The sequence below is a fragment of the Chrysochloris asiatica genome, unplaced genomic scaffold (assembly GCF_000296735.1).
Source record: "Chrysochloris asiatica unplaced genomic scaffold, ChrAsi1.0 scaffold00001, whole genome shotgun sequence".
Lineage (NCBI taxonomy): Eukaryota > Metazoa > Chordata > Mammalia > Afrosoricida > Chrysochloridae > Chrysochloris > Chrysochloris asiatica.
Window position 1 is genome coordinate 61331725 of NW_006408519.1, and position 23328 is coordinate 61355052.

Sequence of the window (23328 nt, forward strand, 5' to 3'; positions counted from 1 at the left end):
TAGATGAGGCTTTCTGCTCCTGTAAAGATTTTACAGTCTCAAAAACCCTATATAAGAGTTGCTCTGAGTCAGAACTGACCCATGACACATAACTACCACAACCACTACAGTTTGGGTGATAATTGATGTTTGTATTGTTAAGACACTGCATGTTCCTGAAATACTTTCTGTGCCCAAATTTAAAAAATTATTAAAGATTTTTGCAACTTGGACAATTGGCCATCCGACTTAAAACATCCCACTACCTTGGCCATGTCATATATATTTAGTCTTGAATTATTGTCTTGAATGCATAAACAAACCTGAAACTGGTTGGCTAAGGAGACTGGGTTTTGAGCTCAGTTCAGACACTTACCTAGCCGTTGTTGTTAAGTGCTGTCGAGTCAGTTCCGACCCATAGAGACCCTGTGTAGGGTTTCCAAGGAGCGATTGGTGAGCTTGAACCACTGACCTTGTACTTCAAACGGCTTTGCAGTCTGGTGCATTAACCCACACACAGCACCACTTAGTATATCCCAAATAGACTAATCATACACATTTAGCAGGAAAACCATGATACGTATTTTCTTATTTCCTTAAATGTGAGTAGTTAGCTCTTTGTTACCCTTAGGGTTTCAGATAACAGATAACAAATTTATGGACTTGGATTAGTTTTCCTCTTAGGAGATTCCAGATTTTCTGCAGTACTTTTCAGGCTTCTTTTGGAGCATGTTATAAGGGATATGTACTAAAAGTCAATGTTAAAATTGTTTTCTTTAGAAACTGCTGCAAACAGGTATGGAATGGTAGATTAAAGGCTTGATGCTGTTGTTTAAACAGAAATAAATGTCCACCCAACTCTTAGCAGATGTAAAACACATAAATGCTTAAGAATCTTCTAGGCTAAATAGGTAAGCAACTGCATGGTAGTAGTATCACAATAGAACTATTCTGTCTTCCACCTCCTCCCTTTCTTTTGCTTTTGCCTGTCTGATGTATTTGATCCAAAAGATTACTTATAATTTAGACACCTTAAGGAATAGAAACTGAAGCCAGACTAAAGCTGGGAGGTGAATATTTGAGACTTTTTGTAAATTGGAGTTTGTGGTTTATGATACAGCCTTAGTAATATATTGGATAAGCAGATAATTAAAAATTTTTAACCAAGATTACTTTCCCAGTACTGCAAGATGGCTTTCTGTTTCATAATATGAGAAGAAATTTGGTGTCAGAGTTACCTAGTACTCTGGTGGGTGACTTTAAGGAACAGAAGTTTATTTTCTCAGTTTGGAGGCTTAAAGTCTAAATTGACATTGTTCTTTAGGCCTCTTTCCTAGGTTTGGTGTCTGCCGGCAATCAGTAGGCATTCCCTTGCTTAACCATGGGTCCTCACAGGCTCTCTGTCTTCTTGTATGTGTCTATATTCTGCTCTTTTTATAAGACACCACTCAGAATTGATCCTATGCTGGTATGACCTCATTGGCGTCACGGAAGCAAACCCCTGTTTCCAAATAGGTTTATATTTGCAGGCACAGAGGTTAGGACTTCTACATTTCTCCTTAGAGACACAATTCAGTTCAAAACATTTGGCAATAGTTCTTTTCTTTGTCCCCAAGAAACTTAAGAAAAAGGCCAGATACTGTTACAATCCAGACTGAGAAGAATTCTTTACCTGGAAGTTGTTCACAATAGAAAGGGCAATACAATGCAACAAGTGTGAAAATAAGATTGTGTTTAGAAGTACAGCAGTGGGTGGAGTGTGAGGTATCTAATTTTGAAGAGTTGAAGAAAGCTTCACAGGCAAGGTCATATCTCAGAGCTGGATCTTTTATTATGTATCAGTTTGCCATGAGTGGGAGAAGAGCATCAGCTGGCAAGAAATTAGAACGAATCTGTGAAAGAAAAAGGAGTATGTACTGGGGAGATGGACATTGGGATGAGAGATTAAGGGCCGGACTGTGAATAACTTTATATCATGGTATAAATTATGGATTTTACTTAACAGACTTGGAGACCAAAAGGTTTTACATTTCTTTTTCATTTGTAATTGTGGTAAAATGATTGGGTTTTAGTACAGGCATACTTTGCTTTGTTGGGTTTTACCTTACTGCTCTGTGCAGGTACTACGTTTTTTGCAACATGAATGTTTGTGGCAATCCTACAAGAATCTGTTTTTTTTTTTTTTTTAACCCCAACAGAATGTGCTCTCACTTCATGTCTCTGTCAGATTTTGGCAGCTCTCACAATATTATAAACTTTTTATAATGCTATTGCATGCTTAAAAGACTATGTTGTTGATAATGCTGTCAAGTTGATTCCGACTCATAGCAACCCTTTGTAGCGTTTCCAAGGTGCGGCTGTTGAGTTTGAACTGCCGTCCTTGTGGTTCAAACCGACCTTTCAGACCAATTTGTTTTATCCCACAGCACCACACCAGGACTCCTAATAGACTACAGTATAATGTAAAATATACTTTTATATGCTCTGGGAAACCAGAAAAGTCTTGATTTTTTTTTTTTTTAATTGTGATATTTGCTTTCTTGTTGTGGTCTGAATCCCAACCTCCAAAATTTCTGAGGTATGCCTGTGGGCTGTGATCTGTTTGTGATCTATTTATATTTGTATTTAGGGGGTAGGGAGCTGAAATATGGTGGGGAAGGTGGGGGAGATATGTAAGGGACTACTCTTTCCAGAGATAAGAGGCTTGTTGGAATAATGCAAAGAAGTGATAGGGCCTAGTCATTTGAGTTTTGAGAATATGAGTTTAAAGTCAAAGAGCTTAGAAGTGAAGTGTTAAACCATTTGTTGTGTTTCACATGGCTACAGGAACTGACTTGACTGCTATAAATGATATAATATATTGGTGACTGAATTTATTCTTAATTGAGAGAGAAAAGCTGATTGCAGTGAGTTAATAGGGAAAATAATCATTTTATAAATAACAAAAGACTTACATTTAGTTTCCAAACTATCTTCAGACAAGATAAATTTTATATGTTAGTATGTATTTATTTATAGGAAAATGAAAGTTACTGTTTTTGTACAATGGAGTTTAGCAGTTTCTAAAACCTCCTTTTCTGATGTCTTTTCTATACCATTCTTTTTTTTTTTAACTTGTGAATTTGAGTGAAGGTTTACAGATAACTGATCATTAGCTTTAGATTTAACAAATCATGTACTTTGTTTCATCCCCCCTACCATGCAACAATTATCCTTTCCTCCCCGTGGTTCCTAGTTCCATTCCAACCACCTTCCCATCCCTTTTCAGCTTTGTCCTTAGGTAAATGTTGTCCTTTTAAAAGATTTTGAATGATTGACCATTCCATGGTAAGCATATCTTACTAGTGTTGTTGTCCCCACTATAAACCTACCTATTGCTTGGCTGAAAATTGGGCCAGAAGGATGAGTTGCTTTCCAAACCTGAAGAGGGGTGGTCAAGGGCAATAGTCCTGGGTTTCTCCAGTCTCTTCCTGATCCGTAAGCCCAATATATATATATTTTTTTACCCATAATTTAGAGTTTTCTTCTACATTTTCTGCCTCTATAACTGGGACCTTCTAATGTGATCCCTTTCCTATCTCATTCTTTTTGAGAATATTTGTGTTGTAGTCAAATCTTGATTGTCTGCACCAATCTTGTGCTTTGAAATATGAAAACCAGAAGCAAAAGTTCAGGTAGGCCTTCCCAAGCCTATGTTGGTGGCAGTTGTTGCATCACTGACTTCCCAAATAATTTAGAAGGTTTGCTAGTCCGCTGTTGCAAGAGGAAGCCTACTGTGTCACCAAGATTAAGCTCACACAATAATTTGCTGTTACACTTTATACTTAAATTGTAATTTACTAATGACACATCTCTTAGTGACTTTGTGATGTTGTTGTTGCTAAGTGCTGTTGAGTCAATTTTGACCCATAGTGTGACCCTGCATAAGGTTTCTGAGGACTTTGCAGTTCAAATGGCTTTGCAGTCTGGCGTGTTAACCCACAACGCCACACCACGAGTTGTTGTTATTAAGTACCGTGGAGTTGGTTCTGACTCATAGTGACCTTACACAGGGTTTCCAAGGCTGCAAATCTTTATGGCAGTAGAAAGCCTCATCTTTCTCCCACGGAACAGCTGGTAGTTTCGATCTGCTCACCTTGAGGATAGCAACCCGATTCGTAACCACTTCGCTACCAGATTAGGTTGCTGATATTCCCAGGTAAAGAAAATGACATGTTAAAAATTGGTCCCCGCACCCCCAGGGGAGAAGGGAAGTAGAGATTAAGATTTATTAATCTTTAATAACGCCATGTCATTCACTTGCCATTGTTAATCAGGTTTTTCTTAATCCGTGAACAAAGTGCCATTTTTTAAAAAGGGTGCAAAACAAGATTGTTACTGTTGGATACTGGATTACTACTCGATTTTGACTCTCAGCATCTCCCATTGTGACAGAGTAGAACTTCATAGGCTTTTTTTGATTTTGTTTTTTTTAAGGCTGTAATTTTTATGGGACTAGGTGGCCAAATCTTTCTCCTGTGGAATCTTTGGATGGGTTTGAACTACTAAATACTTTATATTTCACCACCAGGGCTTTTTGAACACGTGATTACATAGATAAATATATTTTTTAAGTGTGAATTCTAAGAAAGCTGCTATTTGAAAGATAGAATTATGTTCCTGTAAAGAACAGTGATAACCTTGACACTCACATTTTAGAAATGATTGTATTAGCTAAAAGGAAAAGGTAATAAAAGTGGGTGCTGGTTTAGCACAGTGGAGTTAAAGGTTTATTTTTCTTTAGCAAAAAGTATCAGTTATCACTAGCAAAGTAAGTTGAGTACATTTACTTCACTATCATTCCCAGCATTGTGCTAGGCCCCAAAGACAAAGCATTCCTCTTTTCTTGTTTTTTTTAGTCCTGATTGGTGAAACATCACTTTGTGTCTTTTTACTCATTTTCTTTTTAGTGTGTTTCTTTTGTTCCCTTTATTTTTATTTATTTATTTTTTCTTAAATGTTTTATTGTGAATTTTGTGATAGTTTACATGGGAGAACATTAGTTTTACATTCATTATATATCATCTCATTGCCATGGTTACAATCCCCTCCATGCAATCCTTCCCCGTGCCCCCCAGGTCTTCAGCACACAGTCGCTCTCCCTCTCTGGATCTAAAGTCTCCAGCTGCTCCATCTCTCCATGTCATCATCTGTGCCTCCATTTCAGGCATCACTGCTTCTCTGGGTAGGGTCCCGCTCTCTGCTCTTCTCCCTTGATGGTCCTAGGGACCTCCGCTCCTAGACTGAAAAGTTAATCACTCCCTTCCTTGCTATAAAATGCCTACCTTTACATTTCCGACCCTCACAATCAGTACTGATAACAATTATTCACTATTGTATCACAAGACACCCGTGTGCATTTCATTGCATCAGCCCTGCCTAGTTAGATTGAATACTACTCACTGGAGAGTCTACCTTCTTCCAGGCCCTCTGGATCTAGGTTCCCTCTTGAAAGCTTGTAAGCCAGTCACTTCTTGCCTTTGTAGTCCCCCGCCCCCCATTTTGGATAGCCAATGTCCAAATTGCCCATCCCTGTCTACTCTGTGTGTGGAGGGGGTGGGAATGATTCTTGCTGTAAGGACTTGTTCACTCTTTTGAGCTACTGCTTCCATAGGTGTAGGTCAAGTTCATCAAATTGTATGAGAATACTTTTTTTTAATTTTCCTCCTCTTTTTACTTCTGGTTGAGCTCTGATCATCCAGTCACTGAAGCCAGGATAAGTGGGTATTATCTGCAAGTGTGGGTGTTCTTATGCATATGCCCTCTCTTCTTATCAGCTGGACGCTTCACTCTCCACTCTAGTCCTCTGTGGCTATGTCACTGACTCTGGGCCCAAGAGTCCCCAGGTCTTGCTAACCAGGTCTTCACCCGGGTTCAGAGAAGTCTATTGAATGTTGTAGGGCTTAGCTCACCGCTTCATTGCTGTTTTTCCCTCACTTCCCCTTATCGGTGTCCAGCGTGGTCACCTTCTTTTGTTTTTTAAAAACTTTTTATTGTGAAGGTTTACAGAGCAGATCATCAGTTTTACATTCAACAAATCATTCTTTGTTTCATTGCAACCCCTTCATGTAGCATCAGTTATGCCACTTCCTCCTTGTGATTCTTATTTCAACTCTGCCCTCCCTCCCCCTTCGCAACTTTTCTGAACTGTGTCCGTAGGTAAATGCTGCCTTTTTGACGTTGAATGGTTGAGTTCCATGGTGAGCATACCTTACTAGTGTTGCCTGTCTACTGCTTGGCTGAGCTAAGAGGGTGAGTTCAGTTCCAGACCTGAACTGGAAAGGTGACCAAGTGCCATAGTCTTAGGGTCCTCCAGTCTCTGACCATTAATCCTAGTGTTTTTGTGTTGTTGTTGTTGTTTTTAAATGATTTTGAGCTTTATTCCTCATTTCTTTCCCACTCTATCCAAGATCTCTTAGTGTGACTCCTTTCTAAACAGTTGGTGATGGTAGCTGGGCATCATCATGTATAGACTAATGTTCATGTGTTCATTAGTTCATTGGATTAATGATTCCAGATGTCTTTAATTTTCATCACTGCTCTTTTCTCTGCACAAGGAGAGACTAGTAGTTGCACCTTAAGATGGCTGCTCATGAGCTTTTAAGATCCCACTTACAACTCACAAAAGTAGGGTTTAGAACATTGTCTTCTGTGGACTATGTATGCCAATTGACCATAGTGTCACCAGGCCGTAGCAACTCATTGCCTCAAGGTGTTTAGTGCACTGTCTTAAGACATTTTCATAATTGTACTCCATGTGCAGCAAAGGTAAATACCCATGTACAGATGACCTTTGTCATATATTTACATATTTGTGAGTATGCTTCCACTCGTCCTCCTATACTGTCTCAGTCTCTGTATCTGTGTATGTATACCTGTGGTGGTGGTGGTGGTGGTAGTGGTGTCGGTTCCGACTCAGCAACCCTGTAGAGGGTTTCCAAGGGTGTACATTTTTACGAACAGAAAAGCCTCATCTTTACCCCTTGGAACCACTGGTAGTTTTGAACTGCTGACTGAGATTAACAGCCCAACTTGAGACAACTATGCTACCAGAGCTCCTTGTAGATCTCAGGATTTATGTACATAACAGTATTTACCTCTGTTCCATTTACCTCTTGTACTCTTCCTTTTGTCTTCCCATTACCATCATCTTTCTGCCAATCTCTTTGTTGTATATTTGCTTCCTCATCATCCAAGTTAACATGTGTCTATGCTCTAGCCAGTGATTGTATCTCCCTTCCATCCCACCCCTGTAAACGTCAAAGAATATTTCTTATAGCATGAAAATGTTTTCTTTACTTGTTAAAATAGTGGTCTATTAAAATATATTTGTCCCTTTGTGATTGCATTAATTTCATTCCACATATAATGTCCTTTTCCTTCAGGCTCATCCAGGTTGTGAGGTGTTTTTCAGATTCATTGGTATTCCATTGTATGTATGTATGTACCAGGGTTTGTTGACCATTTCCAGTGATGGGCATTTTGGCTGTCTCCATATTTTGACTATTGTGAATAGTGCTGCAATGAATATGGGTGTGCATGTATCTTGTGTCATAGCTCTTTCTTAAAGGGTAATAAACCAAGTAGAGGAATTGCTGAGCCATACAGTATTTCTGTTTTCAACTTTATGAGGTTGGACCATTTTATTGTCTCACCAGCAATGTCGGAGGGTCCCAGTCTCTTCAGATCCTCACTAGCAGTCATCATTTTCTGATTTTTTGAACTTTGCTATTAATGCTGGGATGAAATGATATCTCATTGTTTGGATTGGCATCTCTCTAGGATAAGCACTGGACTGCTAATCACAAGATTTACAGTTCAAGTCAACCAGCTATTCCTCGGTAACCCTATACAGGGCCTCCATAACTCGGTACTGACTCAACAGCACTCAGTAACAACAATGGCTTTTGTTTGTGAGCATATCTCCATGTTTGTTACCCAGAAGGCTGCTTCTGCTGTTGTTAAGTGCCAATGAGTTGATTCCAAGGAGCCAGCTGGTGGGTTTGAACTGCAAACCCTATAGTTAGCTGACCAGTGCTTATCCTACAGCTCTATACTAGGAAAGGCTAGGCATTCTTAATATATTAGCAAGAAGCAGCGTAATACAGAGTGTAAAACTCTGCCATTGATTTATGATGATCCAGTTATTTAACTTTCAGGATAAGAATATTTTTACTATTACATAGACAAGTAGTGAAATTAAATGAGAATAATATATATTAAAGGACTTGACTCAGTGCCAGATGCATAGAAATGGATTTTTTTCAGGGGAGGGGGGGAAGACCTGCTATTATCTGACCACTGTTGATAATGATAATGATGTTGTTGTTCAATGTTGTCCAGTCAGTTACAACTCATAGCGACCCTGTATAGGGTTTCCAAGGAGTGACTGATGAGTTTAAATTGCCAACCTTAAGTGTTACAATCCAGTGCAATTCATCTGACCACTGCAGTAAGCATGTGACATCTCATTAAACTGTTCAGTTTCAGAATATACCACATGTATATCGGTTGTCATTCATTAAAAAAAAAAAAAGTCATCTTGAGCTCTTCAAAAAGGTCTTTTTGTTTGCAAAGGCTCAACCTTTTCACTAAGTGTGAGATAAGAGATTTCCATAGAAAGTTCAGAAATGGCAAAAAAAAAAAAAACCCACACAAGTATATTGGGATTTATATTTTATAATACCACTTTAGGGAAAGAATGAGGATTTCTGGTTATGCATTTTAATGGATCAAAACTCACTTTTATATGGCAGATCAGTGGTTGTGTGACTGGTTTCTAACCTACTCCCATCAATATAACTGATGGAAAACAAAGTTGCTAGGTGGTGTGTGACTGTTATTCCTAATAATGGATTAACAATACATATTGATTCTCCTAAATTACGCATACTCTTTATGTAAGATTATTGTCAACCCTAGATTACTGCCCTATTGAGATTTGTATTTTGATGACTTCCAGAAGAAAGAATTTAATATCTGCAGCATGGGTGAAGTGTTGTTTTTGACAGGAGTGATTTTTGAACAGGAAGAACACAAGTCTGCCATCTACTATGCTTTTAAGCTGAAATAATTGTACTCAGTTTCCATGTAGCATTACGCATCACCAAAGCACAAATTCTAATACTTCAGAGGTGGGTTGGTAACATAGTGGGTTTCAAGTTGGCCTACTTGACCGCAAGGTCAGCAGTTCAAATCCATCAGCCACTCTGTGGGAGAAAGATTTACAGCCTCAGAAACCAGATAACAGCATCGCTATGAGTCAGAACCACTCAACAGCAACAGCAGGAGTAAATTAAGAGGCGGGAAATTATTATTTTGCAAACTGGTCCGAGGAAAGCATTACTTAATATTACTTACATGAAACACCTTGATTTAATAATCTCAAATGGCCATATTCTATAGGAATTGCCTCTGAACAGACTGTATACTTATAGGGGAAAAAAAAAAAAACTTTAATAAGACAGTGTAGGACCTAGTAACATTGTTTGAATAATAATTTAAATTTTTTGTTATTGAAAGGCATTTAACATTTGATAGGAAAACAGGACACAACTTTCACTCAGTTATTTTCACTTTATAGCTATGTATAGTTGTAAACCAACAAAGTATTTTTAAAATACAGTTCATTGAAACTAAACTTTAATCAGTAATAAATACACTTGGGAAGGTTAGAATAGTACAGATGAAATATAATGCAAGTGATGCTTTTAGTGAGGGGGAGATTACACCTAGATGACATTTAGGGTGAAAATGATTATATTCTTATTAATTCAGCTAACATTTGTCAAAAGCAATTTATTTTCCATGCACAGTGATAAATACTGAGAAAATAAAACCTGAACATTATTCCCTGCTCTAAAGGGATGAGTAAATTAGAGACAAGTTTACAATTTCTGTTTTTAACATAAATTATATTTCTTTAGTCTAAAGACTTCCAGGCTCTCCACTCTCTGTACAAAGAAAATAGAAACCAGTAGACTGGAATGTCTTTGAATTCCAGTCCTCAGACCTCTGTAGGTATTACTGTTTCTGTTGGCCCTCTCTAAGTACCCAGACCTGTGCTTCTGGATCTGGACTTTAAGAATAATGCACAATTGACAGTGTCTTTACTTTGCTATATATTTTCAACATCATTAACTTCTTTCTTTCTTAGTAGGTCTGGTGTGGCACTATAGGATAAGTACTGGACTTCTAACAACAAGGTTGGTGGTTAAAACCCACCAGTCCCTCCTCAGAAACCCTGTACAATGTCACTATGAATCGGAAATGACTTGATGGCACTTAAAACAACAGTAACAATCTCTAAAGTGAGATTCAAGGTCTGTGAGTGCATTTTCATCAGGTTCCCAGATACTGCTTTAGAGAAACAAAACGACCTATCTACCTCATAGATTACACAGAGCTGGGATTTGATCCCAGGCAGTTTGACCACCCCAGAGCTTATACTCTTTTGACCTACTTACCTTGCACCCCAAACATATACTGCGTATCGCTTAGGTACTTCAGACTCAGTGTGTTTATAATGATGTGCTTATATCTCCTTTTCCTCAAAACCTAGCCTTCCATTGCTGTGTAGTATATTCTGTTGTGTTGTTGTTGTTGTTTAAGTACCTTGGAGTTGGTTCCGACTCAGTGACCCTGCACAGGGTTTCCAAGGCTGCACATCTTTACAGGAGCAGAAAGCCTCATCTTTCTCCCGCGGAACAGCTGGTGGTTTTGAACTGCTAATCTTGAAGTTAGCAGCCTGATTCGTAACCACTACGCCACCAGAGCTCCTTCTGTTGTATAGATACAACATAATTTGTGTGGTGCTGTGGTTTAATGCACTGGACTGCAAAGTCGTTTGAGCCATAAGGTCAGTGGTTCAAGCTCACCAGCCTCCAGCCACGCCAGTGAAATCCTATACAGTGTCACTATGTGTCGGAACTGACTTAATAGCACTTAACAGCGACAACTATAAATATTTTTGAGTACATATTCACAGAAGAGGACTTTTTGTTACTGTTTTGCTTTAGCTTTTTGGCAGCCAGAGTAGTTGAGAATGGTGATACCAAAGGTGAGTCTTGAATGGAAAGTGAAAGGGGAGGATTCTTCATCAAGTAAGTTTTCAGGGATTCAAGTCATTTGAGAGAATAGAGAAAAGTTTAGAACAGTACCAGAAGGATGATGCTCGAGTTACAAACAGGAAGTTGTATATTAGGGCCTTGTATTCTAACTGTTGGATGGTGGTGGCTCAGTGGTAGAACTATTACCATCCATACAAGAGAGGCTGGCACTTGACCAGTGTTCTGTTGTACATGGAGTAGCCAAGAGTTGGAAGCCAACCATAACAATTCTACACTAAGGCATTTGAAGTTTATCCTTAAAACTGTGGTGTGAACCTTTGAAGATGTTAAGAAATGGAGCAGAATAAAATTTGTTTTAGAAAGATCTTTTCTGATTGTTTTGTCGGAAATGAATTGAAATATGAGCACTATTTTGGAGTCAACAAAACTAGAAAGCCATGCCAGTCATCTATTTGCCTGGGGGAGGAGTGATGAGGGCCTGACTTCAGGCAGTGGTAAAGAAGTGAAAGGGAAGGGTGGTTGTTGTTAAGTGCTATTGAATCAATTAAAACTCATAGCAACCCTGTATAGGATTTCTGAGGGGTGACTGGTGGGCTTGAACTTCTGACCTTGTGGTTAGCAGCCTAGTGCTTATCCTACAGCACCATACCAGGACTCCTATTTTAAGATGAGGTCTAAGAAATTACCTTTCTTCTGAAATTTCCTCTTATTACTCTAACATTTAATTGTTTGTTTGTTTTTTTCCTTTTCTGAATCTGTTTAGAAATAATGATCTTATTATTTAATAATTTACTGATGTTCTGCATACCTGAAACAATACTGTAACACTTGACTTGCATTACCTAATTAAATCTGTGATATGATGGTGGTAGTATGCTGTGGTATCAGTTCCAACCCATAGCAACCCTGTATAGGGTTTCCAAGGCTGTAAATTTTTACGGGAGCAGAAAGCCCCATCTTTCTCCCCAGGAATAGCTGGTGGTTTCATACTGCTGACCCTGAGGTTAGCAGCCTGACTGGTAACCACTGCGCTATCAGAGCTCCTTAATCAGTGATAGGATGTTGTTGTTAAGTGCCATTGAGTCTATTCCGACCCATAGCGAGCCTGTATAGGGTTTTCAAAGAACAGCTGGTGAGCTTGAACCGCCAACCTTGCAGTTCAGACGGCTTTGCAGTCTGGCGCATTAACTCACGGCACCACACCTGGACTCCAATCTATGATACATAGTTGGTTGCAAATGAGGATACCATGGTATGCAGATCGCATCACCTGTGTACTAGGATTGGTATTTAATTTACCCACACTGCAAAACCCATCTTTAAACTACATTTATTGTTTTGAGTGTGTTTTTACTCTTGCTGAAAATGATAAGCTTTTATGCTTTGTGTAGTATTAAGCACATAGTAGAAAATCATTATTTATGGATATTCTTTTGGCTTGTGAATAACATTACTCTGTCTCCTTTGCAGATTTGGATGGTGCTTTACTCTCAGGGCCAGATTGTGATAGGAATGTGAATGCAAGTTTGTTGGTTGAAACTGGCTCTGGTCAAGATGGAAGTGATGCTGGTAGGTATAATAGACTTTTTGCCATAGTGTATTTTAAAGGATTTGAAGATTAAGAAGTGCTTGTGTTTATGCTTCTTAAGGGCCTACTGCAGTTTCTTTCCCTTAGGTGTGGAGAGTATTATATATAAATTCTCGAATCTATGGTAGCTGTGTTTATGACAGACTGGTAAATACAACAACAAAAAACAGCTGTGCTTTTGGTTTTGTTTTGGGTGGTCATTTATGCTCTTATAAATATAAAAAATCATTCAAGTTAATAGAGTTACTTGGCTTACTGATGTGTAGATGGAATGGTAATACTATGATTCTGGTAGACTAATATCGTTTTGGTATAAAATAGTAAAATTGTTTTTGATGGCTGGAAGCGATGTATGTAAAGCTTTCTTGGAAGGGGGGGCTCACTGGCAAAAGAGTCTGCCTAAAAAAATGAATCCTAGTCTTAGAAACATAGGTAATGATTTTGTGGCATTAGAAAACATTCATTCATTCTAAAGTAAATTAACTGTATTTTGAGGAAAACTTGTTGCACATAATGTCAGAATCTTTGAGTCTTTTATGAGCATTAAAAAAAAAAAAACAGGAAAGCTTTCTCTGTAGAAAAATACCCAAGAAAATTTTTTATAAAGAATGATAGAATCGAAACTTAAGCTGTTTTGCAACTCCAACATAAATTATTTTGTAACCATCCACAGTAAAATCAGTGGATGATAAACCCTTGGATTGGGTGAAAGGTTTTTGGGGAATAGGATATTCACATGGTCTCACAGATCAAAGGGTAAAAAAGAAATCTGATGAACATTATTACCATAATCAAATGATGCAATTTAGTATCAGTAATAATAGAGCAGGCTGAAATCATGTACCTCCTGATAGATGCACTAAGGCATACAGCTCTAAGGCATACTACGTCACCTAGGGAGGATTCTTGCCAGAACTGTTTAACCTGTATCTAGTCATGAGGGAAAAATCAGATCTAGATCCCAGCTATATGACAGTTGGTTCAGGCTAAAATGTCAGTGTTATAAAAGACAAACAAGGGAACTGTAATATTAAGGCGAAACAACTGAATACAATATGTCAGTCTTGTTTTGATTCTGGGTCTAAGAAATGGCTAAATGACATTTTGGGACTAGTTGGAAATTTTGATATAGCATATATGTTAAATATTACTACTAAATCATTTTCTTGGATATGGTGCTGTGTGTGGATTGTTTAGCTATGTTGTCAGTGATTGCATGCTGATTTATTTAGGAGTGGAAAAAAGGTACATAGAGAAGAGAAGCACATGTACAGTGCTTTGAGGTCCTGGTGTGAACGTTGTAGGATATATTGATCCTTTCAGCTTCTCTGTAACTTTGAAGTTCTTGGTAACTTAGAGCACTCATTAGAGAAAGATCTTACAATGTTCTGAATATAGTATTCATTGACCACAAAATTTAGCTGTAGTTCTGAATAAAGAACTTGTTACCCTAACTTGGAAAATTTTTACGAAGAACAAAAACAGTGGTTGAATCCAGTGGGCTTCTTAATGGGTTGAGTTTTGAAAACTTTTTGATTCTACAGAAAATCATTAGTAGTGCCAGGAGTGTTTTACTGTTCTTGTTTTGGTCTAGAAACTTGTCCAATAATGTGTTTGAGTTATATGTAAACTTTGGAATTAGTACACATAACCGGGTAAGTCCAAAAGTACTGCTACTAGGGGTCCAGGGTCTTGGTGTGGTGCTATAGGATCAGCACTGTACTGCTAACCACAAGTTTGGTAGTTCAAACCCACCAGCCGCTTTTTGCAAATTCAGTACTGAGGGTCACTGAATCAGAACTGAATTGACAGCACTTAATAAAAACTAGGGTTTCCATTTAATATATGCACAGATTTGTTTAATTTTTAAATTAAACATGTTTAAATATGTTTCTATGACCAGTGGATGGCTGTAGAAAAGTTCTCTCAGTAAAGTAATTGTGTTAATCTCATTAGGGTGCCTTAGAAAAGGAAAAAAAGGTCTAGTCAAAACAGTGGCTTATGAGGGGTCTGCGGGGCCAACTAAATTCAAAGGAAGAGAGGTCAGATTTCTTAAGCCCATTTAAATCCCATTTCTTAGGGCATTTTAACAAAATTGATTACTGAATTAATTGGTGAGGAACTTCAAACCAATGAGTTTTCCCTCACCGCAATTCATCTGCTCATTCCTAAAGGGTAGCATGGGCGGTCCTACAAGAATTTCATTGGGAAGCCTTACTCCATCTATTCAAACAGCCCCAATCTTGCCCCTTTAGACTGTTTGTTTCCCAGACTCAGCATTTAAAAGGAACATAGTTCCATTTGCATTCCTCAATGTTTAGATTACTTGGATAGCAAAAACTGCTATTTTAACACCATGTAAACTGAAGAGCTCAGCATTCTTTGGGGAAGGGTTAGAGTTGGAAACATTGCCTTCAGAAGTATACAAGGGAAAATTGGAATTAAAAGACAATGGGACGGATTTTTTTTTTTCCACGAAAATTTTGAAGCCTCTTATAGTTCTAGATAAAGGAGAAGGATAGGGTATTTTGACAAACAGCTTCACATTGTAGTATTTCTGCTTAATAAAGGGTTCTATGATTTTTGTAGCAATTTTTAAACTTACCCTTATGCATTTTCAGAAGAGTTGGTTTATACCATTCATAACATTCTCAAAAAATAAATCCCTATGTTGAGTCTTTCCTTGTAAAAATAACATTTTGGCAACTCAAGATCAGCTTTGTTTAGCTTACTTGGATAGCAAAAACATTTCTTCTTAGTTTGCCATTATTGAATAATGTGTCCAGAAAGATATTGGATAGCTAAGGAGCTCTGGTAGCATAGCGGTTACGAATCGGGCTGTGAACCTTAAGGTCAGCAGTTTGAAACTACCAGCTGCGCCGTGGGAGAAAGATGTGACTTTCTGCTCCCATAAAGATTTACAGCCTCGGAAACCCTGTACATGGTCGCTATGAGTCGGAACCGACTCCACGGCACATAACAACAACAACAACAATCACAGTCTTGAAGTAGATCCCTGGTAAACCTAAAGTGTATTGAGTCACAAAGGCAAAACCTTTATTCTGGATATTTATTCTTTTGCATTCCTAATAAATAATCTGAATCCAGATAGTTCCTAATTTATGATGTATTCTAATTGCAAAGAACTGTACTTTGGGCTGTTTTATTTCCCCCACATCTTTTGGTGGTTAGTAGTATGTACTACATACAGTGTTGTTGTTAAGTGCCATCGAATCTGTTCCGACCCATAGCCACCCTGTATAGAGTTTCTGAGGAGTGGCTAGTGAGTTTGAACCACCGACCTTGCAGTTCAAATGGCTTTTGCAGTCTGGCTCATTAACCCAAAGTGTCATACCAGGACTCCTCATACAGTGTGGTGGTGGTGGTGAGTGATGTGCTGTGGAGTCGGTTCCGACTCATAGCGACCATATACAGGGTTTCCGAGGCTGTATATCTTTACAAGAGCAGAAAGCCTCATCTTTCTCACACGGAACAGCTGGTAGTTTCGAACTGCTGACTTTGCAGTTTACAGCCCGATTCGTAACCACCGCAGCTCCTTCCCCGTACAGTGTAGAAGCTCTTAATTTACTGATGTTAACATTCTCAGATGTTCTTTGTTAGGATATGCTGCTCAAAATATTGCCCTAGAGCAGACTGAAAAAAGAAAATGTATTTGATTTACGTCAAAACCAACTTACATCACAAAAATGAACCCTGTGATAAGTTAGGGAGTACATATAGTTATATAATTAGAGATGCAGTTTTAGATCTAAACAGAAGCTCTAGTGGCTCAGTGGTTAAGTTCATGGCTACTAATTGAAAGGTTGGTGGTTCAAACCCACCAGCTGTTCTATGGTAGAAAGATGTGGCAGTCTGCTTTTGTAAAGATTACAGCCTTGGAAACCTTATTGGGGCAGTTGTGCTCTGGTTGGTCACTGTGAGTTAGACTAGACTCTGGCAAGTGTGGAATTTGGGGTTTAACAGGATTTCTAATACTAGTGTACCAAGCATTTGGGGGCAAGTAAATAGCTGAAGTGTATGTGTCTTTTAGAAATCCAGTGGTAATTAGACAGGTGTAGTGCCTGCTCTCTTAGAGCTTTTTCTGTGTCTTGCACTGATTTGGGCAAAATTGATTAATTCTCCTCCACAGACCACATTCCCCACCCCCACCTCATCAATTTCCATCCCCCACACAAGTAAGTGGTCTTGATTTAGAATTCTGAAAACTTAGCCCAAACTGTGAAACATTACAGCTGAATTATTACAAGTATAGGCTTACTTTGAATAAAAGAAAAGGGGGTTATGTACAGAATATCATTATTCCAACTATATTCATAGTAAGTTATAAAGTACAGTTTTAAATACTTACGCTATATTTGTTTGCTGATGTTAAGTGCTATCTAGACTCTTCCTGTATAGAATTTCTAAGACTATAAATCTTCGCAGGAACAAAATGCTCCATTTTTCTTCTGCAGAGCAGCTGGTGAGTTCGAACCACCAACCTTTTGCAGTCCAGAACTTATCCTACATAACCCCCCAACATGATCATTTGTTGTTTGGTGTTGGTCTTTCCACCAAAATACAAATCTAAAGCTTGTTAAATGAGTTCTTTGGAAGAGTTTTTGGCAAGCAATTTTACATAAATAAAACAAAAATAAATCACAGTGTCTGTGGGTAGAAAATAATCCAATCCATTGTTTATGAATGACCTATTCATATATCCTGAAGAGGAGTTTTCTAGGCAGAGGAAAGAGTGAGCGCCAGAGGCTTGTTTTCCATGGAGAGATAGCACAGTATGATTGGAATGAAGTGACTGAGAGCTAAATGAGGCAGGGTTTTGTAAGATAATGAAGGCCTCTGAATGAGGTGGCAAGTTCTTGAATACTTTTAATAAGAATAGTTAACAGTCTTCGACTGCTGTATTAATCACTGTTAAGTGCCGTGGAGTCGGTTCCAAGGAGCTACTGGTGCGCTTGAACCACTGACCTTGCAGTACAGTGCATTAACCCATAGCGCCATACCAGGACTCTTAAAAAGACAATACTGGGAGTGGTGACATAAGTTGTTGGTCCTTATTATTCCATATTAACAATTGTTGTAAAGTTCCGACCAATAGCAGCCCTGTATAGGGTTTCCATGATGCAGCTGGTACACTTGAACCGCCAACTTTGAGGTTTTGCAGCCCAGTGCTTTAATCCACAGTGCCACACCAGGACTCTTAAAAAGACAGTACTGGGAGTGGTGAGACAAGATGTTGGCCCTTAAAATCAGATAGTCCAGAGGCAAGAATGAGTTGGTGGTTGATAGGGTCAAGGTGGAATGTAAAGAAATACATGTCAGTTATAGACTAAAATGGTAGTTTCAATTTAATATTGTGTATTAAGCACTTCTATCATAATGCTTGGAGCCCTGGTAGCATAATTGGTTACAAGTTGAGCTGCTAACTGCAAGGTAAGCAGGTTGAATCTACCAGCCACTCTGCAGAAGAAAGATGAGGCATTGTACTCCTGTGGCGATGCATAGGCTCGGAAGCCCTCTACAGGGTTGCTGAATGAGAACTGACTTGACAGCCCACAACCACCACTACCATCATAATGCTTATAGGTTATAAATGATTAGGTTGTTGTTGTCAATGTGCCACGGAGTCAGTTCCGACTCATAGCGACCCTGTACAGGGATTCCAAGGCCGTAAATCTTTACAAGAGCAGAAAGCCTCATCTTTATGCTGCAGGACAGCTGGTAGTTTCGAACTGCTGACCTTTGCAGTTCGCAGCCTGATTCGTAACCACTACGTTACCTTATAAATGATTATAGGTGTGTTACAACATTTTTGTAGGCTGTGAGTGCTAAAATTTATTTTTTGTAAGTAAGACAGTCTTAATTACTATGATTACTTCAAAATCACTTTTTAATTGCATTAGGTACTTCACATGATTTCAAGTATGGGTTAATGCCTGGCCCTTCAAGCGATTTCAAGTATGGATTGATACCGGGTACTTCCAATGATTTCAAGTATGGATTGATGCCAGGTGCTTCCAATGATTTCAAGTATGGATTGTTGCCCGAATCTTGGCCAAAACAAGAAGCTTGGGAAAATGGCAAGTACCACTTATCAACTAAATATTCACAGAATTCTGAAATAACTTTTAAAAACTATAAATCTATGTTTTGATTCTTTAAAAAAAAATCTAGTGGTAGTACCCTTTGGTAAAAATAAACTGTTGCTAGCAAATACTGTATTTGTAATAAGCAATTTTTGTTTTATTTTCCTCTCAAAGGTGAATCACCTGTAACCATGAACAAGTTAAAATGCCCTCATTGTAGCTATGTAGCCAAATACAGACGAACACTAAAAAGGCACTTGCTCATTCATACAGGAGTGAGGTCATTTAGTTGTGATATTTGTGGAAAGCTGTTCACTCGAAGAGAACATGTTAAAAGACATTCCCTGGTAAGTAACTTTAAATATAACTGATTGTTGAGATAAATTATTTATGTCAGTGAAATTTAAAGCCATTTTAACATTGTTACTGGCAGATTTGAAGGTTGGTTATTAGATAAATTGCTTCAGATAATGTGATATATTGTGTATTCAGTCATTATTAATGAGTGGTTAAATGCATTATATTGTCTGTCCATACTTTCCTTATATTGGATTTTCCCCCCTTTCAATTAGGTGCATAAAAAGGATAAAAAATACAAATGTATGGTGTGTAAGAAGATCTTCATGTTAGCAGCCAGTGTTGGAATAAGACATGGATCTCGACGCTATGGTGTTTGTGTAGACTGTGCTGATAAATCACAACCAGGAGGGCAAGAAGGTGTAGATCAGGGACAGGATACAGATTTCCCACGGGATGAAGAGTTTGAAGAGAATGAAGTCGGAGAAGCTGATGAAGAGCTTGTTGATGATGGAGAAGATCAGAATGATTCATCTCGATGGGATGAATCAGGAGATGTTTGTATGTCTCTAGATAATTAACTGACCGACTATACTCCTCAAGGATGCTGCATTTGGACATAATATGAATCAACAATTTGAATTGTTGAACCTGAAGGCTTGCATAATATGGTACATAATATGGTAGTTATGTTGCTGTGAAAACTGTAGGGTCAAAGCCTTATAGCAAAAAAAATTTTTTTATATTTGCACAGGACTGTACAGCGACAACCTTGTGGTTGGATTACATGAAGTCCCCACATATTCATTCAGTTATCAAAGTAAAAATATTTTTTATTTATAGGATATACAGTAACTTTGGGTCCTATGAAAATAGAGTACCTGTCCTTGTAGAGCTTACATTCATGTGCTACCTTAACATGAATGAAGAAAATCCATTTATGGAAGTACAGAGATAGCTGACCCAATCACTCTGTCCATCAAACCACTCAGGCTAGTTTGTACTAGTAGAGTTTTGTTTCTATTTTTATTTTTATTATTATTATTTTTTAATACAGATTTTCAGTGAGGGGCTTTTTTCAACCCCATTGGTTCTACCTTCTTGTATTTCCCATTTTAATTTCTTCATAACTTAAAAAAAAAAGTCTCTTCTAGTCTTAGGTATTATTTCTCAATTTTGTGCTGAGAGGCATGTTTATAAGAACTGGAGAGGTAATTTATTGGAATGAACTAACTGACTTCCTCCATTCCCCCTTTCCTTTTTTGACATGAATTTTACTACTTCATATGTAGAATGATGTTGCAAAGTTACCGTGGTGAAGTTGACAAATACCACTAAAATGATTATGATTTAGAAGTAACTTTCTCCTGCTGCTTTAATCTGATAAATGGTTACTATATGACGTTTTCTAATATGGCAGTCTCAGTTTTGGGTATCTGTTACTTTGGCACTATTCTTGTTAGCCTTTTTTTTTTTTTTTTTTTTGCCAGTGTACTATACCTCAGTCCTATTTCAAAGACAAATCTTAATTGAAAGAAAAGTCATAGAAACAATAAGTAAAATTATTTGTTTTATAATATATCCTCCATGTCCAGTTTGGTTAGCTTGTTATGCAATATAAGTGAAATATCAGGTTTTTATCCCTGTGCCCTTTTTATCATTAAAATTAACATAAAAATTACATTCTCTTTTGTTTCATACTTACCTGGGATATTGAATGTCTTAAAATTGTGATGGATAAATTAAATTTTTAATTCTTTAGTTATCATACCTTAATATTTAGTCTTTCTATTAGTAACCATGATTCAGCAATCTATATCTCACAAATAAAATAATGAGAGGATTTACAGCTTATTTTGTTAACTAAGTTCTTCAGGGTACAAAAGGTAATATTTATATTAAGTTAAAATTACCAGATTTATTTAGCCTGGTGGCAAATGAATTAGTTTATGATCATTGAACTCACAGCAACATTTCCCATTAGTAATGTTAACATAAACAGCATTTATCAGGAACATATTGTATATTATATAAGATTGAAGGACATCCTATTTTCAGCTTTCTTTTAAATAAAAAAATTGAGTATATTTTCCTATTTTATATCAGGTAACAAAATTATGCTAGTCATGTAGAAAAATTATAAACTATGTTTTGATGGACTTAATTTGGTGCTCCATCTGATCAAAGCTGATAAGTTGTCATGTTTTAAGAGACAAGCTTTTTCAATAGAATAATGGATTAATGTTAGACATTGATGTTTCTGCTTGGTTAAATCAAAGATAAATGACAGTTACATGGCTAGATTCATCTTTGTCATTTAAATTTAATTATAGTTTCTACATGACTGTAAACCTGACAGGCTACTAGCTTTGGTTTGATTTTTGTTCAACTAAAGAATACACATTATTCTCAAATGTCCTAGTCAGATGAGTAAAATGTAATTCTGGTGGGGTCCAAAGTAGAAATTAGTAGGGCAAAGATACTATGAATGAGAAAGTATTTTAAACATACAATGTTCTGCTTTGTGAATATGTAAGTATAGTATAAAGATTTCTTTCATCCCATTTATCCCCCTCCTTTAAAATAAACCATAGTTTACAATTGGTAGATCTGTCTATATATAAATATATATTAAAGAGAAAAGGTATATATCTGGAAATCACCTAAATCTGTTTTATTAGACTACAGTTCACTTATTGCATAGAAACTGGACTTGGCTTTACATTCTTAATGTACTTTTACTTTTCTTTAAGATATGAACTTGTTCTCTTGAAACTGAATTTTCTTTTACTTTAAATCATTTATGTATATCTGGTAAATTATGACCAAATTTTTGTTAGATTGCATACAGTAAATTGAAATATACACTTGGTACACTACAGGATTGTTGTGCTTTTGTTTGGTTTTAGTTGGAAACAAGGTTTGATGTAGATGGCTTGTTACTGTTAATTTAAAATATTCTATAATTGTCCATTGCCTTTTATGTTGTGTTGTGACAGATTTGACTATATATTTAGTCAATTGAAATATGATACTTTAAAAGTTTGTTTTTTTTTTAGAAAGGTAATCCAAAGGAAAAAATGTTTATACTCTTGACTAGTAGCCTCAGCCTATATAAACTTTCTTGTTTAAAGTAAACATTTTATCAGAAACAAAATTGACAGATTTTCTACTTGCTGACTGCCTAATTTATTTTGTTTTATGATCTTGAGGGACTGCCTTTTCCCTTGTAGGTCTTTTTAAAAAAATAGTTTTAGTACTAAGGTATACTACTGGACATTTCTATTTTTTTAAGTATATTCTTTTTTCTGACTTACAGTACAATTTGAGGAAGTTGACAGATATTAAGAATTTATGATTGGTCTCATAGAGATAATAACAATGGAATACTCATAATTTTGTCTTTGGAGCCTTGGCAGAATTATGTGGTAAACATTTGTTGAATTTTTCTCTTGTAACTTATATTTTAAGCAAAATATATTTTAGAGCTTTTAATTTTACTGACGGGGAAGAGTATAAACTGTTTCATATTTACTGTGTAGTAACAGACCCTCTAATAAATCAAGATCATATATTGGTTCTTAAGATTCTCAGAGAGAGTTAACTTCCATATGGTCCCTTCTTTGTCATAACTATTGGCCTTATTTTTTCAAATTCACTAGATGTTTTGCTAAATTTTTGCACCCTAGCAATTTAGAACTAAAAGGAAAAAAAAAGAAACTTTAGGAAGGGGAAACTGAACAGTAAGGAGTAGGATTAATATTCAGGGCTAAAACACTAGCTGGTTTAGGTAGAGCCATCCTGATGGAGAAGAGTGAGGAAGCACTCAGAACACTATGAGATATGGGATAAATGCACAGTACAACTTAGCTGCTCACTAATAGCTGTGAACCAAGAGGCGAAGGCTTAGAAATTTATATTAATACAGCATAGATGGCCTAAAGATGATAGGAATAACATAGCAATGGGGGAAGTAATGTGAAAAGAATCTTAAATTTTGGACCTTCAGTGACCCTTATTTTTATTTTTAGCATTTTTCTATACATGGCATGAAAAGTTTAAATTTATTTTTCTGAATGAGTCTTAAAGTTACCTTTTATTTTTTTTTTTGGTACACATGGAGTGCCTACATGTGCTGTTCCTTGTGTTTCCTATTACTTTATCTACTTCCCTATAAGGCAGGTGCTATTGTCTCCATTTTATAGATAAGAAATTCAGAAACGTGCCTGATTTAATACTGCTATTTAGTACT

At 37.1% G+C, this 23328-nt stretch overlaps 1 protein-coding gene across 3 annotated transcripts in view; it reads left to right on the forward strand.

Annotated features, from left to right (window-relative positions):
- The window catches only part of ZBTB10 (zinc finger and BTB domain containing 10), a 45317-nt gene extending 22338 nt beyond the window's left edge, over positions 1 to 22979 (forward strand). For 2 of the 3 annotated variants that reach the window (XM_006830805.1, XM_006830803.1), the window contains exons 3-6: positions 12558 to 12656; positions 18597 to 18773; positions 18954 to 19126; positions 19352 to 20486. In XM_006830805.1, coding sequence (XP_006830868.1) covers positions 12558 to 12656; positions 18597 to 18773; positions 18954 to 19126; positions 19352 to 19657 — 755 coding nt within the window. In that variant the 3' untranslated portion in view covers positions 19658 to 20486. Of the gene's footprint in view, positions 1 to 12557; positions 12657 to 18596; positions 18774 to 18953; positions 19127 to 19351 lie in introns of all 3 variants that reach the window. The other variant, XM_006830804.1, reaches the window with a different exon arrangement.
- The last annotated feature ends 349 nt before the right edge of the window (positions 22980 to 23328 follow it).